The sequence below is a fragment of the Mesocricetus auratus genome, unplaced genomic scaffold (genome assembly GCF_017639785.1).
Source record: "Mesocricetus auratus isolate SY011 unplaced genomic scaffold, BCM_Maur_2.0 Super-Scaffold_100006, whole genome shotgun sequence".
NCBI lineage: Eukaryota > Metazoa > Chordata > Mammalia > Rodentia > Cricetidae > Mesocricetus > Mesocricetus auratus.
In genome coordinates this window covers 5,283,994-5,306,788 of record NW_024429190.1, presented here as the reverse complement: position 1 = coordinate 5,306,788, position 22,795 = coordinate 5,283,994, and the positions used below count along the sequence as shown (strand labels likewise).

General features: G+C 44.1%; 1 protein-coding gene across 1 annotated transcript in view; it reads left to right on the top strand.

Moving 5' to 3' along the window:
• Positions 1-22,795, top strand: part of Vwc2 (von Willebrand factor C domain containing 2) — a 149,211-nt gene that overhangs the window by 5,430 nt on the left and 120,986 nt on the right. Inside the window, exon 2 of the mRNA XM_005082954.4 lies at positions 19,224-19,353. Coding sequence (XP_005083011.1) covers positions 19,224-19,353 — 130 coding nt within the window. The remainder of the gene's footprint in view (positions 1-19,223; positions 19,354-22,795) is intronic.

The window sequence follows — 22,795 nt, the reverse complement described above, 5'->3', positions numbered from 1 at the left end:
AATATTTTCACATGAAAATTGGGTCGAAAATATCTGTCTAAAATAGATGTCTGTTGCAATTTTGGATACTTGCCAGGAAAACAAAATCAATCATATTTTCAGTCTAATGGTGTTTATATTCCTTGGGCTGATATTGCTTGGCCAAAAACAATGCTATTACTATCTACTCTTACTGAGCAAGTAGCATTTTGTGTGTGGCAGTGAGAATGGCATTTAAATCTACCTACCTATACAAAAGGAACATATACACAAACTTGGGCACCTGAATGACATTTATGCCTAACAAATAATTGGGTCCACTCACCTAAACATTAGTTAATTAGAACTTATGACATTTTAGGCTAGAAATAACATAAATGTCTATATCTTTAAAATTATGAACTATTGAGTTGTAATGAAATAAAAAAAACATTTAATCCTAGGCATTCCACAAGAGCAAAGGGCAATGATTTTGTCAGTCACAGAACATTAGGTCTCAAGACGTTGGCAGGATCTTGGAGAAGACCATCCCTGCCCGAGGGGGCTCAATCATATCCAGCTGGAGGTTTTCCCAATGGTTAGCTCATGTCTATGGCATTGGTTTATCGAGAGCCAGTATTGAACATGTGAAAGGTTTATGTCGACACGCAGCTGTTTCATTCCTGTGGAAGCAGAACAGTTCTTAGATGGCAACTGTGCAGGGACAGGCTTAGCACACTGTGTCTTGGAACCCTTTGCTCCCTCACACGGCCTCTCTGCTTAGCACACTGTGTCTTGGAAACCTTTGCTCCCTCACACGGCCTCTCTGCTTAGCAGCTGTTGTTTGCATACACCCTGGCCCCGAAGTCTCACCTTAGCCAATGCCTTACAGCTGATTGTCCTCTGAAGGAGTTCCGGGGTCCTCGGGTCCTTGGCTGTCAGGTCCCCTCTCTTCATTCGTGCACACAGAGTTCACAGAGTGTGGACTTTCTGGTGTGTGTCTCTGTCTGCTGCATCGTGTGTTCTGGGACATTCTCAGGGCTGTCTTGTCTTATGGCAGGTAAAGTAGACAATGCGCTGAGCATCTCTTACCATCAGAAGGAAAGAGGTGACTGAGAGCAGGCTGCATCCTTTGAAGCTCTGAATAGACATGAGGAAAATCCTATTCTCAACACCTGTGTGGATGCTCAGACGAGCTCTGAATCAAAGATTTGAGTGTGGCTATGCCACCGTAGTGTGGCTTAGCACTCCCGGGGCGTCCACCTGAAGATAACACAAATCATCAAGGACTGATTGGTGGAATGTGTTTTAAGCATTTTTATTTAGATAAAATCTCCACATTTGATACATAAAATCAGACCTTGAATTTACTTCCTCAAAATATTTTGATTACCATATGCCAGGCATCAGGATAGATCTTGGAGACACATTGAGAAGCAAATGAGTTCCCTCTAGTTGACAAGTAGTACATGTCCAGAGGATCTTGGTGGGGAGCACTGAGTGGACAGGAGGAAGCTGCTCTTGCTTGTTATTACTTGGTATTAGTAGTAATAACCTCAATTCTTGCTGATGACTTATTTTTAAATGACCAGAGGCTTCAGAGCAGAGGTCTTAAGGGACAGAAAAAGTTCTTCAAATGTAGCCACCATGAGCTAATGAAGGATAGACTTGCCAGCCAGGCCTGTCTGCTTGGTAAACATCCTTCACAGTATTTTTCTGACCATGTATCTGGAAGTCCTCCTTGCTGCTCATGCGTTCCCAGGCTGAGATCCTGCCAGCTGGATCTCTTTTCTCATTCTATTTCTGTCAGGCACTGGGGTGCGGCCAGGACATGGGCCGCCTTTCGAATCTACAGAAAGGATGATGTCAGGCATCTGACTGTGGCCTTCTGATTTTCTCTCACACAATGCCTAGGACAGTAGGAAAGCATGAAGACCAAAATTCAAAATTTTCTGTGGATATATTTCTAGTTATGACAGAATGCTGTTGCATTAGACACAAGGAGACCATTCCTTTCATGGCAATAAGATGGCCAAAATTCTATGTTTTACAAAGTGCACAGAATCCTGGATATCATGCAAAACGTATCCATGTTTGTCAGCACTCTAGTTAGAAAATTGGAAGGTTTTTTTTTTGATTGACAGTTTTGGAAGTTACAATCCATTCTCAGTTGGCCCTGTTGGTGTTGGCCAGTGGTGAGGGGCTGTGTACTCTCTGATGGGAGTACATAGTAGAGCAGAACCAGTCACATCAAGATCCAGGATCAGAAAGTGAGGACTGACTGAGGTTCTGCAATCTCCTTCAAGGACATCCTCTTGGAGGCTATGGATCTATCTGTAGTCTCTGGTGATCCTAGGTCCCACTACCTCCCAGAAGTACTACTTCAGAAATGAGCCTCTAATGTGTAGGTTAAAGGCCAACCAAAGGAACCTGTTTCAAAAGACATAGCTGAGATGGTAAGAAACTGAATGACATTGGTCCCTAGAGGTGGAAATTATAATCCACACAGCAAAGTCTGCCTTGACATGGTGGATTTCTGGAAGCCTCTACTGGCTCTTCTTAGTTCTCACTGAGCCAGTTTCATGAGTCTGTGTAGTCATAGAGGGAATCAGATCAATATTAGCCTCATAAAGCCAGGGTCTGGCCGGGCAGTGGTGGCACACGCCTTTAATCCCAGCACTTGGGAGGCAGAGGCAGGCGGATCTCTGTGAGTTCGAGGCCGGGCTGGACCGATAGCCTCCGAAACAATACAGAGAAACCCTGTCTCGTAAACCCCCCCCAAAAAAACCCAGGGTCTGTCCCTCAAAGGGCCTTAGTACTGCTAGAAGAGAAAGACACTTGAGGTTTCTTTGTGTAGTTCTAGTTTCTGCACTCACACCCTCTTATAGATGTGGAAGTGAGTTCATTCTTCCCTGAGAGCTGTGAAAAACACAAGCTGTTCTGCTTTCCTCAAGTTAACTTCTTAAAAAGAGACCAGAGATGCCTAACTTAAACAAGTACACATAGAGGAAATGCACCTTCCACCTGGGCTACTAAAACCAACACAGAGCATCCCAAGCAATGTGAATGATCTCCAAATAAAATCTTAACTAGGGGAAAACTGGGACTTACGAGTGGGAGTCAGCCAAGAGCAAAGCTGTTGAACCCCTCTGAGATTCTGAAATGGGAAATGAGTACATTTAATATGAATCAAGAAGTGAATGCTAAAACTAAAATCCAAGTAGGAGATAGAAACGTATTCCAACTACTTGTCATCCTCAAAAAAACAAAAGAATCATGTGCTGGCCAGCATTAATGAAGTAATGCCAAAATAGCAGTTCATGTCCAGGAGTGAGTGGGTTTAGCAGAAGTTGCAATGGTTAATCTTCATTATTAAACTGAATAGGCTTAGAATGCCCTAAGGGATATGCTTCTTGGCTGCACAACCCAATGGAATAGGGACCCAGACTGATTAAAAGAAGAAAGGGAGAAATCAAACTTGACACTGCAACCATCTCTTTCCAAACTCCTGACTGAGGATGCAATGTTACCATCCATCTCACATACCAACACCTTGACTTCCCCACGGTAATATAGTATATACTCTACCTCAAAATAAGCTTTCTTTTTTTTTTCTTTTCTTTCTTTTTTTTTTTTTTTTTTTTTTTGGTTTTTACGAGACAGGGTTTCTCTGTATTGTTTTGGAGGTTGTTGGTCCAGCCTAACCTCGAACTCACAGAGATCCGCCTGCCTCTGCCTCCCGAGTGCTGGGATTAAAGGCATGTGCCACCACCTCCCGGCTAAAATAAGCTGTCTTTACATGGCTTTTGTTCATTGTTTTGTGTTAGTAACAAAGTAGCTACTATAAGACTAGACGCTGATGAAGAGTTAATTTAGTGAGTCAGCAAACAAGTCTGAAGAAGCAGACATGTGTCTAGAATGAAGGAATGAGACATTCTGCTGCAGAGAGGAGAAAAGCTAAGGTCTAGTGATTTCTTCCTAGATTGTAGACTGTGCGAGAAATCACAAGACAGTTCCAAGACTTTGTCACTGCAGCAATACCAATTTTCTGATTCAGATGGTAATAATAAACTGAGCAAAATGGCCTCTGCCTGCAGTCTCAGCTAATGCGTTGTCAGACTGCCAGAGGTGTGAAGAACGTTTCTGGCATCAAATAATAGAAGCCAGAATGGAAACCTACTGGGTGCAAAACAGCTGGACAGCCCACAGCCTTGTGCATGGTGTTAGATGAGCGGATCCTGCATAGTGCCTGCCTCCCTAGTGGGAAGAAGGAAGAGCCAGAATGAGCAGGAGCAGATCCGCCTGTGCCTGGGTTGATTTCCCTGCCCTGGAATTTGAATTGGGAAGTTTAAACAGCAAAACCCTCTAAGTCCAACTTTCAAGTACTCTCAGGAAGGAAATCCAGGGGTCAGTCTCAGCTTTAGACCAGATCAGGAAATAGGTGGACACTTTCAAAGGCCCTTCTGCTGCCAAAGCTGCCCGGTGGCAGGCACCACTCAGCTCCCCTTGACCACAAATGGCTTTTATTTTCCGTTCTGTAATGAAGATCAGAGTCCTTCAAAATGATCTTCCTTCTTAATTGGTTCTCTGTACCAGCCACTGACCAGGCAGTTCTGAAACAGCGTATCCAACCATACAGATACTCCCTCCATATGCCCAGCTCCACACCCCTTATACTTGCTTTCATGTTTTGGGTGCCTTTTACAAAGATCTCTTAGTGCTTTTAGAAGGCTACAAGTAAAGCACCATCAAATTAGTTCCAAGCAAGTGACTGTTCTTATTAATTACTTTTGGTGTGTTGCTAGTTGTGACAGTTACTTTGGAGACACAGCCCCTCCTCCCTCAGACAGCAGAAGAGCTGTCTTTAGTTCCCTTGGGTGTGGCCAGTAAGACGCATACCTTCTCATGTGGAGCTGGACTGTCCTGAACACTGTTGTACCTACCTGTTGGTCCCTCGCTATGTCGGGAAGACAGAAATGTAGTGAGTTGAAATACAAAAGGCTGCGGACAGGGCTGTTCATTCCCTCTGGCTGGAGAAAGACAGGCGTGTGGCCCGAGGGGTAAACGGTGCTCTCATGTCTCCGCTTGGACAGCTTCTTATTGTTGGCAGAGCTTCTGGGCTCCAGGACTCTCCAGGAAGACGAGAAAATAAGATCATCATGCCCCTGGATAGTAGAGAAGGAGGAGGAGGGACACGCTTTAATGGTTAGGTCACAGGGACATTGGTTCCAGAATGTCTGCTTGCAAAAGTGGGTCCCTCTGTGGAGAGTGAGCCCAGTAGGCTCCTTTGCATAGAGGTTAGGACCTCAGACAAAAGGGGCTGGGTGACCTGGAAACTCTGCTGGTACTCTATTGACAAATGTGTGAATGACTCAGAAGGCTGCTCACAGTGCAGACAGTGAGCTCTAGCACTCAGTAACTGACAGCTCACGACTTGCATGGCTTTGACATGACAGCTGTACTGGTGGAGTCCACACTGGTTTCCAGAAGAGGCACCTGAGAGATGTGATCCCTGTGGCCATGGCCCTGCCAGCTCTGTTTAAAGGCACAGAAATGTATGTTAGGGCATTGCCATCATTATCCGTTTAAGATGACCGCTGTTTGCCCTCTTAGATGCCATCTCACTTTAAAAATGCTAAAAGGAAGCACGGAGCTGTGCTTTCACGCGTGCATGCCTGCGTGTGTGCATGTGTAAAGACATATGCATATCAGTTTCGGCGCATTGAAGTTTTCTTCACTTGCCTGCAGACCCCATCTCTGTCAGCTAGTTCACTGCTTCACTGAATGATTCCTGAAGTGAATTTATGTTGCCTATAGTGAGATCAGCTCACAGGTCTTTTCAAACCCTATTCCTTGGAAGATATTTTATTTTACTCCTTTCTATATTCAGTGACTAGCAGACCCTCTGCTTCATCCTCCCAGGAGGTACTCAAGACTGGATCTTGAGGACTTTTGTTGTTTGTTTTCATTTGTTTTGTCTTCTCTCAAAGAGAAGGGCAGTTTAGCTTTTAGTCAACGTTGTGACAAGGGTTTCTTTCATGCAAGTGGGCTCTAAGTAGCTGATCATATACACATTCCCCTAAGGGCTTAATTTAGGAATCTGTGACTGAGTAACCATTAGTTATTTCATAAGAATCTCAATATCACCTAGGTTCCTGAAGGCCGGTGTCTGGGGACTCTGGGTCTGACTGCCTATATACAGTCCCGTGGCCCTCGGCAGGCTGGGAAGCGAAACCTTCCTGTGTTGGTCCTGGTGAATAGCAAAAGCCCTTGCCAGACCTTGGAATCTTAGAGTCTCGGGGTGCAGGCAGGGGCCTCCCTAGGTATTGCAGAGCCCAGATGCTGGCCTTATTTGGAGGAAAATGGGGTAGTACCTTGATGTTCCTTGAAAAAACTCATGCCCCCACTCTTCACCATGGCCAGAGAGGAGGCGAGTGGTGTGTAGGGGCGTGCCGGACATGACATGCTTTGTGTCAGTGCGTCCATTCGGACTGACCACGTATCCACGGGTCTGCCGGCACCATGTCTGCACTGTCAGCAGAGGAAGCTGTCTTGCTTTCTTCTATCCTTCCAAGTTGTTCGGCCCTTTGCTACCAAATAAACGTGCCGTGTGAACACACTGGCATTTTCTACACTTAACCGCCATAATAGACTCCTGTAGGATCTGCAATAATCTGAGGGAATTGTTCCAAGAAGGATTTGAAAGACTTTGGCAGACGAGTGTCTTAGAAAGTTGCCAGTTGGGGCCTGAAAATAAGGGTTCTGCCATTTCCCCTCTGTCCTCAGGCTGCTCTGTGAATTTACAGTATGGTCCATGGAGTCTTGTTCTTTCTTCCAGACTCTCAGAAACTGTCAGCTTCTGGGGATGCTTCTTAATTAAGTCCCTTTCTGTGCAAATTCATTCCCTGACAAAGCATGGAGGACAAGGAATAACAAAAATGTCTTCCCTGAAGAGTACAGGCAGGCAGGGGATGCCCTGAGGCTGTCCGCTGCTGCTTGGCTTTGAGGATGAGGATCTATTTCTTCCCAATTTGGAAATACCACCTTCCTTGGAAAGGAGCTGGAAGCACCTAGGGGAGCAGAGCTTGCCTATCATCATCCCTCAGGAAGCAGGGGTGGGGGGTGGGTGCCTGGCAACTTCTCTGTCACCCCGAGAACCACCCCATGACTCACATAGACTGTTGCTCCTGGCTAGATTTGGGGGGGGACAGTGGGTGGATAGTTTATTAAATCAGTGTCAGGGGGAGGGTGTGAAAGCAGAACTGATGGAGCGCGGGGGTGGGGGAGTGCTTGTGAGTTTATTCTAGGTGTGGCCTCCAGGTTAAGACATCCAGGGGGGCCATTGTAGCCGAGTGTGTGTGTGTGTGTGTGTGTGTGTGTGTGTGTGTGTGTGTGTGCGCGTGCGCGCGTGTGTGCATGCATGCGTGCGTGAGTTCTGATTCCATAACAGTGAAGGCTTTATCAATAGACCAGACCTGGACATTTGATCAGGCCACTAGTGTATTTTCTTCACTCTTTCAAAACCAAGTCAAAAGGTATCATTTCTGCCTCTTGCCCCATCTCTGAATAAGGAAGTTCTACTTTACCGGAAAGTAATGAGGTATTCACACAGGAGATATTCACTCAGAAGATGTTCACGCAGAAGGTGGTGAGGTATTCACCCAGGAAATATTCACACAGAAGATGTTCACACAGAAGGTGGTGAGGTATTCACTCAGAAGATATTCACACAGGAGATATTCACTCAGAAGGTGGTGAGGTATTCACACAGGAGATATTCACTCAGAAGGTAGTGAGGTATTCACACAGAAGATATTCACACAGGAGATATTCACTCAGAAGGTGGTGAGGTATTCACACAGGAGATATTCACTCAGAAGGTGGTGAGGTATTCACACAGGAGATATTCACTCAGAAGGTAGTGAGGTATTCACACAGAAGATATTCACACAGGAGATATTCACTCAGAAGGTGGTGAGGTATTCACACAGGAGATATTCACACAGGAGATATTCACACAGGAGATATTCACTCAGAAGGTGGTGAGGTATTCACTCAGAAGGTGGTGAGGTATTCACACAGGAGATATTCACACAGGAGATATTCACTCAGAAGGTGGTGAGATATTCACTCAGAAGGTGGTGAGGTATTCACACAGGAGATATTCACACAGGAGATATTCACTGAGAAGGTGGTGAGGTATTCACACAGGAGATATTCACACAGAAGGTGGTGAGGTACCCACACAGGAGATATTCACACAGGAGATATTCACTCAGAAGATGTTCACTCAGAAGGTGGTGAGGTATTCACTCAGGAGATATTCACACAGGAGATATTCACACAGGAGATGTTCACTCAGAAGGTAGTGAGGTACCCACACAGGAGAGCACTTAGTGACTTTCTGAGCCACATGCTCAGAGAGTGAACTGGACAGTTTTGATAGACTGAGTGATAGAAAGGACACTTCCGCCACCTGGTGACAAAACTGTGGCAGTGATTTTTGAGGAGCCATTGGTCCTCCAAAGCCAGCCAGAAAGCCCTTGCTTTTAGTTCTTTCCTCTAGCAACTTGCTTGGAGTCTGAGCTCATCAGGATAACTGAACAGCAGGGGAGCTGGAAGACTGTTAGCTTTAGTTTGGGGACAATTACTTTAGCTTGTGGCTCCTTAAATTTAGAAGATGGTTGGAACTAGTTGTCCTTATTAGCTTTTGCTTGAACTTCTATTGGAATGTTCTGGTCTCTGAGGTTCTCAGAAATCCCATTACTAGGGGTAATTACTCAGTAATCCAGTGGTTTTCCCCATGATGATATGGCCAGGTTTCATTTACCCCAGAGAGGAAGGACTCCCGTAGCATCAGGTTGTTGGGAAGGGCGCCCTATCCTTAGCATATCTCTGGCTTCATACCTGGTTTCTTGGCTGCAGAATCCAGCCAATTGTATGAAGTTCTGAAGGTCCTGTGCTTTCTTGGGAACAGCATTGTAGCTCCAATGTCTGCGAAAGATTGTGGGTCTCTTTGCAGCCCTTAATGGTGTTAGAGCCTTTACTCTTGACAGCTGTCTTGTTCCAGCTCCTTCGAGACCGCTTGTCACCAGAGGTCCCTGCTATGTCTTGTATCCTCGGTTCCTATTCCCTGCCAAAACACCTGAATGACTCCAGTACTTGTGAATTTTAGTATTAAAATGGAGTCTTTCTCCCACAAGCATCTGATTAGGCTTCTTGTGGTGTGTTCAGGAAGTCACACTTTAATTCCTTCTGCACTATAGCTTACCCTGCAGACTTTTGACTCCTGATGTCTGAAAGTCCAGCTCCAGAAACACTGCAAATGCTCACTTCCTTTCTGGAAAGTCTCTGCCTGGTAATACATATACATTAAGCATAAGAACCTATTAGTAGTTATTAATGGTTCTGGGTGGTTTTGCTCTTTGGAAAACTAAGTTTGAGGGCTCTCTATGAAAGTACAGACGGGATTGACAGGTGAGAAGAATTCTGGGCTGGGCAATACTTCAGAGTTTATCCAGCGATCTATGTATTGTGAGTTCAAGCTATTGTGAACTTAAGATTTGCATCTGAATTTCTTGTTGTTGTCCCCTAAATAATATAGTCAGACAACTATTCCTAGAAATTTGGTACAAGTAAGTATTATAAGTCACCTAGAGGTCAGTGTAAATGTGCAGAAGGGCATACATAGGCTTCATGCAAATGTGACTCCATTTTATAGAAAGTAACTTGAGTACTTGAGTATTTGTGGATTTGGGTCCCCGTGTTAAAGGAAAATCCCACATGGATAGTGAGAGAAGACAACACTAGCCCTCTCTAACCCCATAGCAATTTGCATTTATTAGTGCTTAATCATATTGTGAGTGATGATTTAAGTCCATCTTTCAGATGTGGCACAAAAACACAAGTCACCTGTCCTAGTTTGCATAGTCAATTGGGCAGACCTGGAGTTGGACCCAATATCTGGCTGTCAGTCTTGCTCTTACCCTAACATAGATAATTTGTTGTAAGCCCGTGTGTCAGGCACTGAGGTGCTCTGGTTGGAACTTGCTGTTCATTGGATACCTTCCTCCTCATCGCTTTGCTATATGAAAGCAAAGAGGAGCAACAAGAAGTGTGGCCAGCTTTTGTTTCGCTTCCCAAATCACCACACCATCACAATGTAGAAAAAACCACTGCCACCATCACCACCACCACGACCACCGTTACCACCACTACCACCGCCAACCTAGTGACTTGACTTTCCATCCTGACCCTTACTTGTTCTTGCTTGGAAAACGCTGGAAAAACATTTTGTCCTTGTTGCCCGAGACCTCCCCACCACCACATTTAGCTTTGACTTTCTCCTTGGGCATCTGCAGGAGGCTGATGTAGGGGTTACTGCCTTGCCCTTTCCTCTGGTGTCAGGGATACAAGTACATAGGATTCTTTCATTTGTGTTATCCTTCTGGGATGGTGATGCCAGAGCCCAAAGGAGCTTTATACAAGCGGAGACATAAGTGTCAGCGCCATCCCTACCCTAGAAATCTGGATTACTTGCTCCTAGAGATTATTTATTCACTCCTTTTCATGTTTGGTTTGAGGTAGGGTCTTGCTACATAGCCCAGGCTAGCTTGGAACCTGCAGCTATTCTGTCTCAGTCTTCTGAGTGCTGACATGACACTCCCGTTTGTGGAGCACCCTTAATTCAGTCCCCTGTGGTAGAGGTCAGGCAGACCTGCTGGGCGGGTCCAGCAGAGCAGCATGGAATTCCCATAGCACTCTCTTCACTGTGTTTACATCTCTTGGAAGTGATGTAGCCCCGAGCAACACAGCCACCACTAACTGGTTACTGGTAGGGGTCATGAGTGGATTTGGAGGTATTTCCTAGCATACTTTAAGTGTATAGTAAATGTACCTTAATGCTTTTACATAAAGCAAGCGTTTTTTTTTGAAGAACACATATAAAACATAGTCAACAAGCATGAGCAGTGGGTAAATGTCGAGGTACCACATGCTTCTCTCATGTGCTGTATTTAACTATATTTGTTTCTGATCCCCATTTTCTAATGAGATGGAAGGATGCAGATAAACCTCCCTCCCCATCCTTTCTTGGTCCTTCCTCTCCCTTCACTGCCACAAGAAGATAGATAAATAGCCTTCTGTGCTCACCTTCTCATTGTCCGCATGACCACACACACATGAACCACGCCTTTTGTTGCATGAGCATACAAAGGTTGGTGCTTATATGCACAGGTCATGAGATGCTGTATCTGTTCTTTTGTGACTTGCTTTGCTCCTGATAGTGTTTTTGAGATTAGCATATTTGTTTTCTGTATGATTATTCCTATATTTTTGCTGTGTCCCATATTCCTCATGATTATTGTGACACAGGCTTATCGGGTCTCTTACCAAAAGGCAGCTGTCTCTCAGTTCTGTTTTACCAACTGCTAAGGTCCTAGTTCTCAACTTACTAGTGCCACAAGGTCAGCATCTTGGGCTTGGATGTATACCCAGGTGGAACCCTGTGCTTTTCCAGTCTAAACAACTGCAGAGCCTGTCTATGGGGTAGATCCTGTAAGCTTATGAAAAGAGGTCCCAGAGCCGGGCGTTGGTGGCGCACGCCTTTAATCCCAGCACTCGGGAGGCAGAGGCAGGCAGATCTCTGTGAGTTCGAGACCAGCCTGGTCTACAATAGCTAGTTCCAGGACAGCCTCCAAAGCCACAGAGAAACCCTGCCTCGAAAAACCAAAAAAAAAAAAAAAAAAAAAAAAAAAAACAACAAAACAAGAAAAGAAAAGAGGTCCCAGATGCCCTCATCCTATAGGCAAGATGACAGCCAGGGAGAACATGTTCAGAGAGTTCCTTGGAGTTAGCTTCAGAGTGTCCTTGATTCTCTCCCCCCAAGAGATGGGATGGAGGCAAAAGCAAACCCTGTGAGAATTTCTCTCATTTCTTACCCTCTCTGGTTACCTCCTGTACAGCATGACCCAAAGCCCTAATTCCCATTTGCAAGTCAGAAAAGGTAAGAATTCTTGTTTGCCCTACATTCTCACCATGTGAGTGTAGTGCCCAAGGATACATTCTTTCACACATCAATTAATCATTCAGGCTGTCTTTGCCATGCCCTTGGTTTTGATCGTTTCTCTTTTCAATTTGTAGAAATAATTCACAACTGATTTATAGAATTTCTTGCACACTCTAGTTACTAGTACTTATATGTAGTTCCATCATGATTTGTGTCAACCTTGTGTGTCGTTCATTTCATCTCCTACAGATATCAAATGAACTAAATACTGGTATTCTAGTATTCAGTATTTGTCACTAAAACAGAATACCCAGGGCAATTTACTTATAAAGAGGAAAGGGGTTGTCTATGGCCATAGCAACCTGAATTCGCCCAAACTCATCTGATCTCAGAAGCTAATCAGGGTCATGCCTGGTTAGTACTTGGATGAGAAGAGAAGAGGGGTTCTTTCAGCTCACACTTTTGAAGGTTTCACCCCGTGATGCTGAGATGAGGCATCCCATAATCACATGAGCAAGGGACAGAAAGCAAAGCTGCTTACTTTAGGGCCAGGAAGTAAATGAGAGTGAGGAGGAGACTGAGGTTCCCTATGTCTCAAATGCCCCCAAGGCCATCCACTAGACCTGCCTCCTGAAGTCCATCACCTCCTAATAGTGCCACCCTGTGATACAACCTCTAATACTGTAGCAATTGTGTTTTTCAGTTCATGGCAATGGGCATGGGGGAAAAGAAATGATAAAACAAATGTGAGGTTGGCTGCACTGTCCTTGACTGTTGTAAAGAAGTATGTGAATTCAGCAGGGCAGGTAAATGGAATTGAATGCATTGTTGCAGGTTGATCCTCTGCAAGGACCATGAGTGGAGGATGTCCATCACCACAGAGCTCATGGCCCAGTGTGTCTGTATCTTCTCCCTCTCTTCATGCTGACTCTGACCTACTATTGTATATTTCCATTATAGTTATGTTCATCCAGACTAGTATGGACAACATTCTTTGTACAGAGATCTGTGTCTAAACTTTGTCCTCTTGGTCATAGGGTCTCCTCTGCACCACAGTCAACAATCCTCTCTACAGTACTTATCTGCATCCATCCTAGTTTATTCAGTATGCAGTCATTGCACCAGAAGGGAAAGCTTTGTCTTTGGAACTCTCACGGTACACACATCTCAGTTAGCACTTGACATTTTCTTCAGTCCCCATACCCTCTCCTTTATATATCTTCCCCCTACCCAACACATATTTTGACTTTTGTGTTACTTTGCATGTGTTCACGAGTAACAGGATTCTCAAAGATGCCCACTGTAATGTCTGTGACAAGCATTTCATGGTTGGTTGGCAAACACACAGGTTGTTGGTGAAGGTTTCTTTGTGCTGTGTTGTCCCACTTGGATCTAGCCCATCCCCTTTTGGCAGATTATAGTTCATACCTTAGACTTCCCGTTTTGAAAAATAGATTAATTATGTCAGTAGCAAAGTATGATTTTTTTCTTACTCAGTATAAAATATATCTGATTAAAGAAGACATTGACAGAACGGGTGGAGGTTAGACTGAAAAAGATGAGTATCGGGTGCTGTGGGTTCTGACAATGTTCAAAATTAGAAACAATCTCGATCACAGACTTCATGTTTATCTGCTTAACACTCTGTGCGATTTTGTACAGTTTCAGACCTCAGTTTTAAAAGTCACCACTTTAGGGACCAGTGAAATAATGCAGGTAAAGATGCTGGCCTTGCCCCATGAGTCTGGTAACCTAAGTTCAATTGTCAGGACCCACTTTGTGGAAAAATCGACTCCTCTAAATTGTCCCTGACCTCCATGTAAGCTTGTGCTCGTGTGTGAGCACACACACGTGCACACACATGCACACACACACACTAATAAAATATTTTTAATTACCACTTTAATGAATTTCACACTGTCACCTGCATCACCTTGCATATTAAATGTCCAAATGTCTTCAGGTGCCATATCTAATCCTGGATCATTTTGTATAGGGTTGGGCAAGCCCTCTGACACACAGCTTTAAATTTTAGAGTTTAGTTTTCCATCCTGCCCTGTGCAGTTTAAACTTGCTTTGGAAGGGGAGGTGGTCTGTCCCAGTCATCCCTTTGCTTGCTTCAGTTAATACATATATGGCTTCTGGGGCTTTCATAAAATGCTTGCGGCTGGAGAATTCATGATAAGTGTCGGTTTGTTTAGTTTATAGCTTGGGATGCTGAAAGTCCAAGGCTAATCTTCCCATTGCCCAGCCTCTGCTGAGGGTCCTATGGTAAAGGTCATCATACTGGGGAGGGGGTGAGTTTGACTGTGTTCTCTGTGCCTGGAGAAATTCAGGGGATACCAGAGCAAAAATTGTTTCAGAGAAGAAGTGATTGGAAAGAAAGGAGATTGAATTTTACTGCATCTATTGGTTTTCACGATAGCCTTGTGTTCTGTAATTTCAGAGTGAACACTTAGGAGTTTGGGAAGATGAATGGATAAACTGATCAAATAGGTTAAGTGGAGCTTCCTTTTATCATGAGAAGCTTTGGTGGAGAAAGATCTAAGCTGCAGGCTATTAACTCATACTTCTTCCCTCGATTTAAATTAATCCCATCAACCAAAGCACTGCAATCATTGGGGAAATCGGTCTGGGATTTTCATCTCTCCCATTTGTCTGCTGTTGAGTTAGCATCTGCATTCGGCATAGAACTGGTCCCTAGGCACCAAGAAGTGCTGCCTTTTGCCACAATAGGATTTCATAGTACCCATTCCGCAGTTCTTAGTGACAGCCTCTGGACAAGGAGTATAATAGAGGGGACTAACTACGACAGGGTGGTTGACACACACAACTCTTATATACCAATGCCTCTTTCGTGCAGCATAGAATGGCATTTGAATTGATTTGAGAAAGGAATGCACTATTCCAGAGCAGAGGGCAATTCTGGTGTGGTGAGAGAATGCTATGGTGCAGACAGGAAGGAGCAGGAGGAAGTATCTGGAAAGATTTCTTGTTTTCCAGATGGGCATGGTAGTGCATGTCTTTGATTCCAGCACTCAGGAGCCAGAGACAGGTGGTCTCTGTGAGCCCAAGACCAGCCTGGTCTACAGAGTGAGTTTCAGGACAGCCAGGGCTACATAGTGAGACCCTGTCTCAGAGAGAGAGAGAGAGAGAGAGAGAGAGAGAGAGAGAGAGAGAGAGAGAGAGAGAGAGAGAGAGAGAGAGAGAGAGAGAGAGAGAGAGAGAGAGAGAGAGAGAGAGAGAGAGAGAGAGAGAGAGAGAGAGAGAGAGAGAGAGAGAGAGGAGAGAGAGAGGAGAGAGAGAGAGAGGGAGAGAGAGAGAGAGAGAGAGAAACAAAAAGAGGAGAGGAGAGGAGAGATTCCTTATTTTCCACAGGAAAGAAGTTAGAGACAAAGACAAGATCAGGATTTAAATTTAAGGAGTTTTCTGTAGACCCCTCTTGTGGTACTAGTAATTAGAATTTACAAACTGACCAAGGCAGAGCTTCCTAAAGATAGACACCTAATTCTACCCAAGTTCATGAATACAAAATGTATACAACTTGCCATCTTGTGGGAGTGCACATGTTTGAGGTTTGATCATCCCTGTGGTGATAGATGGATGCTTGAAGAGGTAGGGTCTTTCAGGAAGTGATTAGGTCATGTGGGAATATCTAGTTCAGGTGTAAGGAGGAGTGTTCATTTTTATGGTCTTCATTTTATACTTGAGACTAATTTCATGTATTAATTACATTGCCCACTGTCTTAGTTAGGGTTTCTATTGCTGTGAAGAGAAACCATGACCACAGCAATTCTTTTAAAAGAAAATATTTAATTGGCTGTTTATAATTTAGAGCTTCAGTCCATTATCATGAGACATGGTAGCATGGAGGCAGACGTGGTGCTGGAGAAGGAGCTTGAGAGTCTTACATCTTAGTATCACTCTGAGTGAAGCTTGAGCAAAAAAAAAAAAAAAAAAAAAAAAGACCTTGAAGCCCACCCCCTCAGTGACACACTTCCTCCAACAAGGCCACAACTGCTTCAACAAGGCCACACCTCCTAATAGTGCCACTCCCTTCGGGGGCCATTTGTTCTTAAACCACCCCGTCGACTTCTGTTGAATCAAAAGGTACAGCCTCAGTACTTACTGCTTGGACTGCTGCTGCTGTACCTGTGACGGAGGCACACATATATCTACTGAGTGCTGTGAGGGCAACCCCGTCATGACTGATCTACTTTCCTTACCATTGAATTACTGTATTTATTTACACTTTGTTGTCCATGCTGTAGTCAGAGTTGTTTCACTGAAAAATTTCTGCTTTGGGTTTAGAGCGTATTTCTTAGATTTCCTCTGACAAGCAGCTGTGTAGCACACACGGTGACTAAGAGAGCCATGTGGAAGAGGGACAATGACCAGAAGTGTGAAATCAGAGCTCTTCCCGCAGGGGCCAGGCCCAGCTACTTGATCATCAACACCCCCCACACACTCATACCCACACTACCCACCTCAAACACCATGTTATCCCCATCCTCCCAAAAGGTGGTAGAAGAAGTCCACATTTCTAAATTACAGCTGGAATCATGGCATGAACAGAGAATGTTTTCATCCTCATTCCCAGTTGGGAAAAGCCATACTATTCTTATTAATACATGTTAGGTTCACTCCTGGCATGTTGCTGTGCCTGGGGCTGCTGAACTGAGTCAGTTTTTGAAGGGTAAATTTAGTCTGGGTCAAAGCCAGAGGTGCAAGAAGATCTAGTTTGAGTCCCTCTGTGTCCCCATCAACCTCATGGGGGTCACTTTTTGAATGTGCTATGCTGAGGGGTTCAGCCTGGTTACAACTTCCTTGATTGGCTCCTGAGGTCCCATGAACACTATTTTCTGTTCTGTTTTTTTGTTTGTTTTTTGTATTTCCTTTGTCTTGTTTTGTTTTTAAACTTAGCAATATTGCATACACTGTAAGAGTCATATAACAGGCCAAGGGACAGAATTGAATGATGGCTTACTGGAGGAAAGACCCCATGCTTTGATAGACACATCTCAGCTGGCTCTATAGTCAGCAGAAATAGATTTGGTATGACATTTAAAAGGGGCACAGTTCTGTACAAGTGTAGAGTAGAAAAGTGAAAGCCAAAACACTCAGATGATAAGCATCACTGAACTTCACAAATCAGGAGGAAGCATTATTCCTAGGCATGCCTGGTTACCTGGTGGTTGCTTAATTGATGACCAGGAGTCAACAAAAGGAGTGGCAATAGAGCCTGACAGGTGGTCCCAGAGGGGTCCAGAGACTGGGTGGTCAGGAAGGTGTGCAATTCAGAAGGAAGCATCAGACTGTATTGTCTTGCAGAAGAGAGGAATATGAGCCCTGGACAGGCAGTTCTGAAGTGAGGCTGGGTCCTGGCAAGGTGGGCACCCCATTAACACACAGGGAAAGCTGCTGTCTTAGGAACTCAGGGCCTGTGGTACCAGCAGAATGCTTCAGGGAACCAACAGAGACTTGAAACTTCCTCTCAGCACCCTCTCTTTGTAGGAGCTGAGGTGGCCCGAGCTGGGATTGGAGTGGAGGCAGCCCCCCGTGTGGGAGCTGTTGATAGGAGATGTGGATAGTAGGAGCAAGTCTGGAGAGGGACACTTACGGAACAAGTCCCTGTGCAGCTGAGTCAGACTTCCCCACAATCAAATTCTGGATAAAGAATAGAAAACCATCAGGTGAGCTGTGCTCTGCAGCACTCACATGGGGAGGTTTTAGCTTGGCCTGGACATAGGGGACTTCATTTCTAGGTCAGATTGAGGCCTCATGTGGAAGGGTGAACTCACCAAAGGCCACCTGCCTACAAACTGATGCAGTCTGACTTTCAAGTACACGTTTTGCCTAGGGAATTGGCACAGGCCCATTTTGTCTCCTTTAAATCCATCCCATGTTGAGCGTCATCTTTTTTTCCTAGAGCAGCTTCCTAAGGACAAATGCAGATATGTGACCTTCCTGCCCATTGCTAGCTCTACTGCCCTAAGCTGGGTAGAGCTCTGCTCCCTTGGGGCATCATGGCTCTGCATCTCTAAGCCACACCATCTGGGTTTCTTGGCTTCTGCCTGAAGTCCTTCCAGTTAAGGGGATCTGACATGTACTTGACTGTTTCTCTTGCAACTCAAGGTCTTTGCTTTTAAAACTCAGAATATTTTCCTCTTGTTTTTTGCTGTCTACATCTGCTCTTGAGACAGAGATGCAGTGCTCTACCCAGGAAAAACTGAGGAAAACAGCAGCAAAAATTCATATTGCAAAATCCCCCACACTATGTTGTGCCAAAAACACTTCTTAAAACTGTGCCTTTATATTGTTGTAAAGTTGGTTTTGACTTGCAAACTAGGCCAACATTTTATTCTGGGCTATTCTGAAATGTTTAAGTCTCTCTCTCTCTCTCTCTCTCTCTCTCTCTCTCTGTATACGTACTTAAAAAGACAGAGAATAGACAGACAGACAGACAGACAGACACACACACACACACACACAAACACAACACACACCACGGGGAGGGGAGGGGAGCAGGGAGCACAGAGACAGAGAGACCCTGATACCTGTCAAAGTCTGGGTTCCCAGAAGAACATGGTACTATTGATAACATGAAGGATTGACCCTGTGAGGTGTTGGAGAGGAGCCAGCATGGACCTATAGTCAAGAGCCCTCTGTGGCATCTCAGCTTGATCCCTTAAGATACCTGGTGAAGGCAAGTTGCCTAATGCCTTCAGGTCTCAGGTGTCTTTCCAGCAGACAAGACCACCATTTCAGGAGGGCACTTAGTGTGACTGTAAGAACTCTGGGATATCAAGGTCATGCAGCTCCTGGCAAGGGGCTCCTGGCCTCAGAAGATCACGTGAGTGTCTTATGCTTTCTCCTGTTCTGAGAAATATTGGGAACAATCCAGGCTAGATTAAATGCAGAGCTGACAGAGTTATGAAAGAGTAAGGCTTTATCAAGCAAGAAATCAGTAGTAACTTGATTTTGGAAGCAACAGAAATATTTCTTCAAAGGGATGCTTTTAAAGAAGTACCTTTGGGGAGAACTTCCCTAACTGGAGCTGAGAGACTGAGTAGCCCTGGTAAATACCTTTATTTACTCCTCAGGAAACACCAGGAACATTTGAAAAAATACTGGGCCCAAGAACTTAAAAATGTCATTCCTAAAGCATCTGGGCATCTTCATACCTAAAAATAAAGATGTGACTTTATAGGACAAGGACTGTGAGAGGTGTGACCCTGATCATGGACTTGTGTCTCAGGTGTCTCCGTGTGAGCGGTGTCGATGTGAAGCCAATGGTGAAGTGCTATGCACAGTGTCGGCCTGTCCCCAGACGGAATGTGTGGACCCCGTGTATGAGCCTGACCAGTGCTGCCCCATCTGCAAAAACGGTAGGTGGAACACACAGTTTGACCTGCAGCCCCAGCTACTCTCTGCTTACATCAGTGAAACGTGGGCATGTGTGGTTTCTGCAGACATGTCCCTGCCTTGCTACACAGACCATCTGTAGGTCAGGGGTAGGTACAGATGAGGCTTGCTGAGTATCAAGGCACCCTGTCTTTCTGGTGTCTGCCTTGTGTTTCACAGATGTTATGAAGTTTTGGCGGGGGGAATTCAATTTCACCATGGAGGAGAAACACTTACTTTAATTTAATTTTGTTTGTTCTTGCAAAGCTGTTTCTGTTTCCGTGACAAATCAAACATGCTTGTTGGTCTCATTTACTTTTCATTACTAAGTGAATTAAAGTAGAAACATTGAATATTTTTCAAAAGCAAATTAGACAGGAAGAGAGGTCCCTCTTTTTCCCAGGGAGCATCCTCGGTACACCAAAAGCCAGACTCACTTTGTGAAAGAAGCAAATGGAAGTCTTTGTCATAGAAGAGTTCTTACCTAGCATAATAAGAAGCATTACACTTGTACATTGAGCAATTAGGGCTGTATGGGTGACTCTCCAGGAGGGTGTTTGGTGAAGGTGCTTTCTCACCAGAATGAGCCAGGGGATTGCAACTCAATTAGGTGACTGTTGAAGACATAGCAGTCAGCTTTGAGGAGAACAGAGATAGGAGATCTGACCAGTGCGGTTCTGTGTCTCAGTATCCCCCTGATGGGAGAGATCAGGCTTTCTGGATTATGTTAACTTCTGGTTTATCATATGCATCTAGGTGTGTACATGTGACTATTGCAGGGCTAATTTATGATGTCTGTAAACATGTGTGCTTTTGGACCAATGCTGGCTAGCTCTGTTACATGGGCTTTATAAGCAGCAGGTGAGATCTGCACTTGTGTTTATATAGGAGTACTGGTTGTGTTCCAATTTTGAAAGTCTTGGGACACCATTAAATCTTTGACCAGGTATATGCACATACCTAAATTTTCCTACAACCCACTGTGAACCTCTTGCAATGTGTAAGTAGAAGAGGAAAGGAAGTTTCTGTTGAAGATGGGTGGCCTCGAAGGGGCAAGATCAATGTGTTGGAAATGACTAACTGGAGGATGGTATGTTCAGTCCTGATGGCAAACGGACAGTGTTCCAGGAAGGGCTTAGAATGGTACATGCCGAGATGGTGATGCATTCATGAAGACAGCATGAGGCGTGGTCTCATCTCATGAGAATGGAGAAGCCTTTAAACCCAAGAGTAACTTTTGTTCTTGTATTTGTGTGGGAATTATATCTGCATGTACAAATGTTTGTGCACCACTTGCATGGCTGGGGCCATCAGAGACCAGAAGAGGGTTTCAGATTCCCTGGAACTGCAGTCACAGGTGGAAATGAGCTGCCATGCAGGTGGCTGGGAATTGAACCCAGCTCTTCAGGAAGAACAGTCAGTGCTCTTAACCCATAAAGCCTTTCTATAGCCCCTTAAGTGTGTTCTTTTAAGAAGAATGTAAAACAGAACTATAGGAAACTAATGACTGCTGGGGGAAGAAGAATTAGCATCTCAGAGGGATGAGTCCATGACTATCCAGCACAAAGTAGTCTGGCCTGAAACCATCTGTGCGCAAAGAACAAAAATGGACTGGGTGGGATAGATGTAGATAAAGATATAGACAATGGTCCATATACACACATATATGGACATCATACATGATATATATATGTGTGTGTGTCTGTGTGTCTGTGTATGTAGTAGTAGTAGTAGTAGTAGTAGTAGTAATAATAAATGAAAAAGAGACTGTCACTTTGAGCATGGGGGGGCATAGGATGAGTTGAAATGATGAATACTTTGGATGGACTGGAGGGAAGAAATGGAAGGAGGGAAGGGATATAATAATTATGTTTTAATTTAAAATGTAAAACAAAAAATTAAAAAAGTGTTACAGTACTGAAGTAGTGTGTGGGGAATTGGAATAACTTAATTTACTGGTGGTAAATGACCAATAAGAAAGTCAGACTAAAGAAGGAGAAACAGAAGCAAGCGATAAGGCCAGCAGAGGGTTCTTGGAGAAGGTGTGTGGTACTACACCAGCAAGGCCAAGGCTGTAGTCAGGACTTCAGGGTGAGGAGAAGGCCAAGGCTGACATGGCTTCCGCTCCCTGCTATGAGAGAGGCTAAAGAATGGGCTCTTCTTCAGCCACAGGATAGTCAGTGGGTGGTTTAAAGACTGTCACTTGAGATACTTGGTATACAAGGTATCTGAGCTACTCAGGGCTTCTCTTGTTGGTCACATGTGCAGCGAGCTGTCCCCACTCTCTACATTTGCCTTCTGTTGATGTCCTGCTTTGCTTGGTTCATGCTTTTCATTCTGTATCTGGCTCGCTACCCACCCCCAACTGTACAGCTCTGCAAATGCATAGCTCAGGAGCATTGGTGCTGTGGTCATTTGCACAAGAATAGCTTTGCTTCCTCCCCACCAAAAGGGAACTTTCTGAACAGAGACAGATTCCTTTATGGCTTGTTTTGCCAATAGGATTTATCCCAGTTAGGATAAAGACCTTTAAAAGATATTTGAATGAATTACTTGCCTTGTGTTGATACGCTAAAATTTGCAGATATTCAGGCTTGAGTTAGGCCCCAGTTTGATTTCCAGGACCATTTTAGGTGGCTGCCTGAAACTCCAGCTCTGGAGGAACCCAACATCATTGACTTTTGAGGAACCTGCACTCAAGTATACAATTAAAAATGAAAGCAAAATTTAAAACTCACAAATATTCAGTGTAATTTATTTCCATCTGCATTCAATTTTTTATCATTTAGGTTTAATTTTATTGTTTGAATAAACAGCATGTATTTTAAAAAATAAGAACTATAAAGTGAAGTAAAATCATAGATTTGTTATATTTTACTATTGAAGTAATGGCTTGGGAAGTGTCTACTTGTAGCTGTCCTGATAGTAAACTTCTAAATATTCATGGGTCGCTTAACTATGTTTTTAGGGGCAATAGAGATTAAGCCAAGGCATTTTTTTTGGCCTATTAAAAAATCTCTAAAAGTATGATAATTTTTTTATAAACTAGATTTATTTATGGAAAACTACATGTTAAGAGATTTGAGCAAATTAAACAAAAAAGCAATAACTTCTTATTTTAAGGACTACAACTATAAATACATTAAAATATGTCTGACTCTATACCTATGATGAAATTTTGCATCATACACCAGAGAGTTCTTTATAGCATGAATCCTAATTGGTATAAATAAAAAAAATCCAGAGACAGATATTGGGGTTAAAGCTGAAGGTCAAAGAAGCAAAGCGGCCAGCCACTAGAGAGTTCTCCCCTCTACTAATGCTCAGACAGAAAGGGTGATCCTGTAGTCAGACTGCATCTCCAGACTGTATCTGTCTCCACCAAACCTCAAACTGCACCAAGCTCCTGTCTCCTCTTACCTTATA